Source organism: Mus pahari, chromosome 15 (assembly GCF_900095145.1).
Source record: "Mus pahari chromosome 15, PAHARI_EIJ_v1.1, whole genome shotgun sequence".
Taxonomy (NCBI): domain Eukaryota; kingdom Metazoa; phylum Chordata; class Mammalia; order Rodentia; family Muridae; genus Mus; species Mus pahari.
In genome coordinates this window covers 58,981,452-58,989,939 of record NC_034604.1, presented here as the reverse complement: position 1 = coordinate 58,989,939, position 8,488 = coordinate 58,981,452, and the positions used below count along the sequence as shown (strand labels likewise).

The 8,488-nt window shown below is 47.0% G+C and overlaps 1 protein-coding gene across 1 annotated transcript in view; it reads left to right on the top strand.

The window, feature by feature from the left end:
• Window positions 1-8,488, top strand: part of Alpk2 (alpha kinase 2) — a 125,102-nt gene that overhangs the window by 99,172 nt on the left and 17,442 nt on the right. The window contains exons 9-10 of the mRNA XM_021214980.2: window positions 3,244-3,518; window positions 5,031-5,119. Coding sequence (XP_021070639.1) covers window positions 3,244-3,518; window positions 5,031-5,119 — 364 coding nt within the window. The remainder of the gene's footprint in view (window positions 1-3,243; window positions 3,519-5,030; window positions 5,120-8,488) is intronic.

The window sequence follows — 8,488 nt, the reverse complement described above, 5'->3', positions numbered from 1 at the left end:
GAGCATCTGGAAGGTTTGCTGCACAGTATTTAAAAAAAAAAAAAAAAAAAAAAAAAAAAAAATAGCCGAGACTTCTGGAAAACAAGACAATGGAGAGAATCCAGATGCTCTAAAGTTTGGTGCATAGGAAACAAGAGACTGAGGCTGTTCTGGGTGTGATGGCCTCATCTGTGACCCTAGCTCTGGGGGGACACACAGTTTCTCTGTAGCAAAGAACCAGGTGAGGGATTCTAAAGTCTACACCCTAGTCTCACAGTTGGCATCACAGTTGGCCCACTGCCACGAGTCTGTTCCCAGCAGGAACTGCCCTTCGGTTACCTGAGGCAGCTGGGAGCATGAGTGAGAACATTGCTGGCCTCTTTCAGGCTTTGGAGAGATCTGCTGCTTCTTCCCAGCCCTGTGTGCTTGCTCTATTCCTGTCTCCCCCCCAGGGCCCCCGACATCTCCATATCTCTGCCAGTTCCCACCTTGAGCAAGATCTGACTGAAACAAGTCATCTGCTAAGATGTCACCATGGAGGACATTATTGTTGTTGTTGTTATTATTATTATTATTATTTGGTGTCTTCTCAGTGGAGGAGGCAATTCCAACAGACGCTAGCTCTTTCCCTCCAGAGCATTTCAAGGGACTGTGACCACTCCTCGGATCTTTAGTTTTCCCTCTCAGGGTTATATCCTCATTAAAGTGACATTCACATTAGAGTTTATAGTCAGGATTGTTAATTATCCCGCACAGCACATGCTATTTAAGCAACTTTCACCTTTAGCTCATTTGATGATTTTTCTCCGAGTTGCCTTGCTTATGCCCAGTGCTGGAGAGAGAGTGCGTGTACCAGACTGGTCCTGTACAAGTCTGTGGTGTCTTAATTGTGTTCAGCTCCACGGTCCTTTTCGTTAATGAGGCGGCACACTCTTCTCTGGCCTCTGGCCTCTGGCCTCTGGAGTATCTGTCTGCCTCCCCTCTTCCTTCCGCAGCTTTCGGCCGTTCACCTAGTTCTTCAGTGTGAAGATTCCCCCGCCTGCTGTTTCTTGCTTGCTGACTGTAATCTTCTAGAAGAACACCGTCTCTTCACAGTCTTTTTACTTTTTAATTTTTTTCCCTTACAACACAGATAATTTTAGTTTATTTTTTATTAGATATTTTCTTTATTTACATTTCAAATGCTATCCCCTTTCCTGGTTTCTTCTCCAGAAGACCCACTCCCCCCCCCCCATTCCCTCCCCCTGCTCACCAACCCACCCACTCCCATTTCCTGGCCCTGGCATTCCCCTACACTGGGGCTTAGGAGCCTTCACAGGACCAAGGATCAATCTCCTCCCATTGATGACTGACTAGGCCATCCTCTGCTACATATGCAGCTGGAGCCATGAGTCCCACCATGTGTGCTCTTTGGTTGCTGGTTTAGTCCCTGGGAGCTCTGGGGGTACTGGTTAGTCTTAATGCCTAGTTTGAGTCATAGGCTCTCTCTCTCTCTCTCTCTCTCTCTCTCTCTCTCTCTCTCTCTCTCTCTGTGTGTGTGTGTGTGTGTGTGTGTGTGTAGGTGTGTGTGTAGGTGCTTTTGTGAATGTAGGCCAGAGGCTGGCAGTGGGTGTCTTCTACTGTTCTCCACTTTAGTATTCTGAAACAGGGCTTCTCACAGAACCTTCATCATTTCTGCTAGTCTGACTGGCAAGTCACAGAAACCCTCTTTTCTCCACCCCCATCCTCTCCCAGTGCTAGAACTGAAGGCACACACTACTGTGCACCACTTTTTATTTACATGGGAGGTGGGAATCAAAATTCCAGTCATGTTTTTGCAGTGACCATGTCCCTCACAGAGCTGTCCCTCCAGCCCCATGGGTTGCTTTGAAAGCTGTGATTTGAAAATATTCCATGAAGAAAATATGTCTGTATAGAATCATGGAATGGGATTTTTTTTTCACTAATTGGAGACCAGGTATGCAAGGCATTCTTATTGAAGTCATCTCAACTCTTGCCTACTGAGTGTGTGTGTGTGTGTGTGTGTGTGTGTGTGTGTGTGTGTATGTGTATGATCCTTTCTTAGTGGAGGCAGTATAACCCAAGATGAGGGATTTTATTCTTCTTGTATTTAAACACATAGGGTATGTGAGTGTTTGTGTGTGTGTGTGTGTGTGTGTGTGTGTGTGTATACACATGCTTGCACATGCACGGGTAGTGGAGTGGGATGGTACCCCCAGATTCTAGCAGGATGGGCTTCCCTGGAAGGCTAGAAGTGTGCTGAGCCAGCCCAGGGCACACATGCATGCATCCTGATGCAGACTTCTCAGATTTAGGGCTGGCCTCGACATCCTTCAGAGAACACTCTCTTCCATATGCTATAATCACTCACGTGGTCACAAATTCTCCTATTTTAAGGAAGGAAAACCAGTGTCTGATAGGGGGAAAAATGTCCTCAAATATCTTCAGGGTTGTGGCTTGTTTGGTGGGTATGGGTGAAGCAATTAAGCTTCCCCCCCTACTTGGCACCCACCCTTTTAACTCCTTAAACCCACCTCCATGTTTGTTATGCCTGCTTCTCCTTTAAAAGGGCCCCAAGCCATACGAGAGTCAAGCTGCACACAATGCGCATCTGCCCCTGCTGCAGGACATCATGGCTCTACATGTGGTAGATGAGTTACTGCTTTATGACAGGCACTTAGAAACTACTTATGAGGGTCAGGGAGATGGCTCAGTGGGGGAAGGCACTTGCTGTTGAACCTGATGACCTGAGTTCAAGCCCCCAGGACCAGCATAGTTAAAGGAGAGAACCATTTCCTGTAAGATGTCCTCTGACCTCCACATACTCACTGTAACACACATATACACACACACACACACACACACACACACACACACACACACACACACACTGCTGTTGGATCTTCTCAACGGTGCTCCTCCCTCTTCTGCTTTAGAGTTGCTTTTGCCTACTGTGCTTGCCTCTGCTTCTGTTTTCCAGCTATGCAAATGTCTTCCTTGGCATTCCCCAACTTTGCCCCCACCAGTCTTTCCTTGTCCATGGCCCTTAGCCTGTCCTGTTCATGTTCTCCTTCAATGACCTTTCTCCTCATTCCCCCTCACTCCCTCCTCCTGCTAGCTGTGTCTCTGTTGGGCGTTAAGCATGATCTGTCTCTTGGGGTTCTACGGGTCCCCTTTGTCTTTATCCTTACAAAGGTAGGGTAGTGACTCAAAAGACCAAGACTGGAAATGACTCCATCCGCTGAAAGCTGTACTGTGTTTCAGGATGTGAAGAGATTGAATTCAGCCAACTCATCTTCAAAGAAGATGTTTTCAATGACAGCTACTTCGGGGACCACCTACGTGGCCAGATCTCCACGGAGGAGCTTCACTTTGGTGAAGGGGTGCACCGCAAAGCTTTCCGGAGCACGGTGATGCAGGGCCTCATGCCGGTCTTCCAGCCCGGCCACGCATGCGTACTCAAGGTGCACAATGCCGTTGCCCATGGGACCAGAAACAATGACGAACTTGTACAGAGAAACTACAAACTCGCTGCCCAGGTGGGTCAGGGAGCCCATGAGTGTCTCTGTGGGTGGGAGAATGACACATGATATGAGAGGAACATGAGACTCAGAGTTGAGAGTCGGAGTATTTCCACAAGGGCATTTGACTTTTTTCGAGTGTGGTTTAAGCTAAATGATTGGGGGTCCTCCACCTCTCAGTTCTCACAAGAAGTTGGGGCTTACTTAGCCCAGGGACACCTTTCCTCTTTTCACCTGGGGTTCACTGGACTGTGATCATGTTGGTCCACTTGAAAAGGGGTGACATAAAGGGAGGGGTTCTAGTGACAGTAGATGCTGGGATCCCTAAGGACAGGTAGAACCAGCGTTAGAGTGTGGGAGAGGTGGGTAAGAAGGAACGGACGTTTAGAAAGATCAGGAGTCATCTTGTTTCCTGCTTTCTTGGGTTTGTTCAAAGGCTGCCTATAAACTCTAAGGGAAGTTTGAACAACGCTTTTAGCTAGATTCCCTCTCTCTAAAACTGAGCCATGGGACAAGAGACAAGATGGAAGAAGGGGAGGCGTTCATGGAGCAGAGAGCAGGCAGCTCCCTCTCCCCACCTGAGCCTTGACCCTGTGGTTTCACCTTGACACCAGCAGTGGCCAACCTGCTAGAGTTAGGTCTAGAACTTTCCCAGTGGACCCTGTAAACTGTTACCCATGGGATTAGAAGACAGGACTTGAGTGAGTCTCTCATGTACCAGCAAGCACTGACCACCCGGGTCAGGTATGGAAATGTCCCATGGCACTGTGTGCTAATAAGGGCAACTCCTGGGCTCCAAGTGGGACAGAGCTTTCGATGTGTGCTGCTTTCTCCCCGAAAGCCAACCTCTTCTCTTCTTTCCTTCCTTTCTCTCTGTCCTCCCCTTACCTTCTTTCCTCTCAAGCATAACCCAGTCATGGAAGGTCCCCACAGCATCCTGACTCCTGGGCTGCAGGACTTACAGGGTAGCAAGCACAATCAACCCACTTGACTTACCCTCAGGAGGAATTCTATCAAATGCCTACTATTTACTACTCCAATCATACCTCTGAAAAGGAATTGCAGAGGATCTTGGGAAACACCAGTCCCATCCCTACCAACCATTGTTTGACATCATGCCAAAGGGCCTGTCTCTTGAGATCAGGAACAACCTTCCCCCATGTTGGTTCTAGAAATATTATAGTTCCCAGACACTTTGCCTGAGAGGCCATTTATCTGACATTGGCTTGTGTAACTCATGTCTCAAAGCACCTTTATCGCTGGCCAATTCTACATTGTAAGCTTTGTTTCTGGGGTATAGTTTAGTGGCAGGACACTCGCCTAACCTAACTCACAATGTCCTGGTAAGGGTCCCCAGAACTAAAACAAACAAACAAACAAACAAAAAAAGATGCTTCTGTGATGCCAACCAGCCATGATGGGCCTGGGAATCTATTTATCTGAGCAATCTTAGAAATAGGAATCGTCTTGCTAAGCAATATTCTGAATTCTCCCTGTCACTTGGATTTACCATGTTTTTGGCTGATACAGGAGTGCTACGTTCAGAACACTGCCAGATACTACGCCAAGATCTATGCTGCTGAAGCAGAGCCTCTGGAAGGCTTCGGTGAGGTGCCAGAGTAAGTTCGTGCAGGCTCCCATGTGTGCCTCCTCTGATTCGCTGGATGTGGAAAGGCCTAGAGGGTGGGAGGGTGAGAAGGGTCAAGTGTTTGATTTCATCTGATTATAAACTCTGTGAGGGATCACGTGGCCACTGTCTTGTTCTCGTCTGATCTCCAGAGGTGTAAAAGAATGCCTGATAAATTTTATATTTTTTAAATTAAAAAAGTTAACTATGTGAGGCTGGAAAGGTGGCTCAGTGGCTAAGAACGCTGGCAGCTGTTCCAGAGGACCCGGGCTCAGTTGCACACATATGGTGGCTCACTCCAGCCCCTTTGATCTATCACTCTGTTGCCTTCTTTCGGTCTCTGTGGGCACTGCATGCGTGTGATGCACAGGTACATATGCAGGCAAAATACCCGTACAAATAAAAAGATGTTAATTTTTAAAATGTAAAAATGTGTAAAAATGTGAGCTGGAATTAGAGGTGTTTGTGAGCCGCCAGATGTTGGGCTACCAGATGTTGGTACTGGGGACAAATCTAGAGTCCCTTGAAAAAACAATAAATGCTCTTAGTCGCTGAGCCATTTCTTCTGTCCCTTGATAATCTTAAAAAAAAAATATTTTTTTTTATTGTGCTGCTGGAGAGATGGTGCAGGGGTTAAGAGCTCTTGCCGCTCTTCCAGACACCCAGGTTAAATTCCCAGCAGCGTCCTTGTGGTGAATTGCACAACCTCCAGAACTCCAATTCCAGAGGACCTGACACCCTCTTCTGGCCTCCAAAGGCACAGCATGGCTGTGGTGCAGAGACACATGCAGACAAAACATCCATACACACAAAACAAACCCACCTATTTCTAAAAGTTCATTATCATCATTGTGAATGTGCGTACGTGGAGGTCAGAGGCCAACTCTGTAGCTGGTTATCATTGCACCCTTATGTAGGTTCCAGGGTTTGGACTTGGGTCACTAGGCTTACAGAACAAGTGCCTTTACCTGCTTAGCCACCTCACCAGCCCTGATAGTAATTAAATATATACTAATTAAATATTTACTAATTAAATATTATACTAAGTAAGTATACATGTGCATGGAATAATGGAGGCTATCACATTAATAGGTACTATGGTGTCCACCAAGTTAAATAGAAAATCAGATATACCTCCTCTTATAGATTTCACCTTAATTACCTTGTCAAAGCAATAAACAAGTACAAGAGAATTAAGGCTGTCATAATACAACTAACCCGAGAAGCATAGGCTATGGTGACGCAGTAGGAAAGGGTGGACACAGCAGGAAAGATCAGAAACACTGAAACAGAATCCACTTCCCATGATCCTCTGGATGGAAAGTATCTTGGGCCTCAGCAAATTTCTGAGAGTCTGGAGCCCGTGTTTATTAGCTGTTTGTATAATAAGGTCATATTTGCATGCTAAGTAGAAAGAGAAAGGGCCAAGTCAGGGCTTGCTGGAAATGCAGAAAGAGCAGCCGTTTATACATCTGTGGAAGAAGATGGCAAAGAAGGAAGCAGTTCTTGTCTGTGCTCCTGTTCACTCAGAAACCTCTCCCTTGGGTGGCATGACACAGTAGGATGTCTGGAACTTCCTGCTGTCTGCCAAGAAGCACGCCACATGAGCATCTAGGAAAACTAATATGCTGCAGAGGGCAAAGACAATGCAATGCTTTCCTGCTAAACACAAAGACTGCCGTTGGCATGATGTCAGTTTCATACTGTAGGAACCTGCCTGTTAGCTTTCTCGGTCTCTCTCTTTCCAGCCTCTGTTCTCTTAACTTCTTCTGCCTTAAGGGAAGAAAAGTAGAAACCATAGCAGAGTTTTAGGGCAAAAGGCCACATTCTGGCAACTCCAACAGGCTATGCTTAGACACCTGTCCCAGTAGGTCCAGTGATGGTGAAAACCAGTGAGAAGACCTTGAATCCATGCATTGGGAAGAGGGATGGAGAGGGATCCAGGGACTCCGAGTGCATCCATGGGGTGCTGACAGGAGCTAGATGTGAAGATACAGGAAGCAGGAAGCATGCGTAACTAAGCAAGAAGAGGACCGGGGTATGCATGATTAAATAACCCTCTATCTTTGCTTCTGCAAGGTGAGCCAGCGTTGTTGTTGCTGTCATCCTGAGGACGTGATCTGTTTCCTCCTGCTCCTCAAGGGTGCAGCCTTCCTTGTTTTTATGGATGATTGACCTGTCTAGGGTGTGGTCTGTCTTGGCAGGTTTTGCTGTTTCTGGAATCCAAGGGTTAGGAGGATGGGTTATCTCTGTGACATCAGCCTTGAAGAGGGGATGAAATAGGTTAGGTAGGCAGACAGTCCTGGAGCAGTTAACATGCCTCGGCAAAATCAATCGGGAGTCTGCCCCACCCCCACCCCCAAAAGGAATAGGAGACAAAACGGAGGCAGAACTGCTTTCAGCCAGCTTTTAGTTAGTCACCTTGTCCCAAATGGAGAATCAAGGCTTTTGATTAAAAGCAGGTCCTTTTTAGTCATTACATTTTAATGTAGTGTGTGTGTGTGTGCGCGTGTGCATGTGCGTGTGCGTGTGCGTGTGTGTGTGTGTGTGTGTGTGTGTGTGTGTGTGTGTGTGTTATAGTGAATGTATGGAGGTCAGAGGACATCTTACAGAAAACGGTTCTCTTGAACTCAGGTCATCAGTTTCAGCAGCAAGTACCTTCACCCAGTGAGCCATCTCCCTGACCCTCATAAGTAGTTTCTAAGTGCCTGTCATAAAGCAGTAACTCATCTACCACATGTAGAGCCACAGTGTCCTGCAGTAGGGGCAGATGCACATTGTGTGCAGCTTGACTCTTGTATGGCTTTGGGCCCTTTTAAAGGAGAAGCAGGCATAACAAACATGGAGGTGGGTTTAAGGAGTTAAAAGGGTGGGTGCCAAGTAGGGGGGGAAGCTTAATTGCTTCACCCATACCCACCAAACAAGCCACAACCCTGAAGATATTTGAGGACTTTTTTTTTCCCCATCAGACACTGGTTTTCCTTCCTTAAAATAGGAGAATTTGTGACCACATGAGTGATTATAGTATGTGGAAGTGAGTGTTCTCTGAAGGATGTCAAGGCCAGCCCTAAATCTGAGAAGTCTGCATCAGGATGCAAACATGTGTGCCCTGAGCTGGCTCTGCACACTTCTAGCCTTCCAGGGAAGCCCATCCTGCTAGGATCTGGGGGCAGTATGCCCAAAATGGGTACTGTCCCACCTCACTACCTGTACATGTGCGTGCATGTATATACAAACACACACACACACACACACACACACACACACACACACACTCACACACTCCTTGTTTCCTTCTAGAAATAGGCCCCTGAAGTAGTTTTCTTTTAGGGAGCTTTTGGGATCTTGAAGCGGGGGGGGG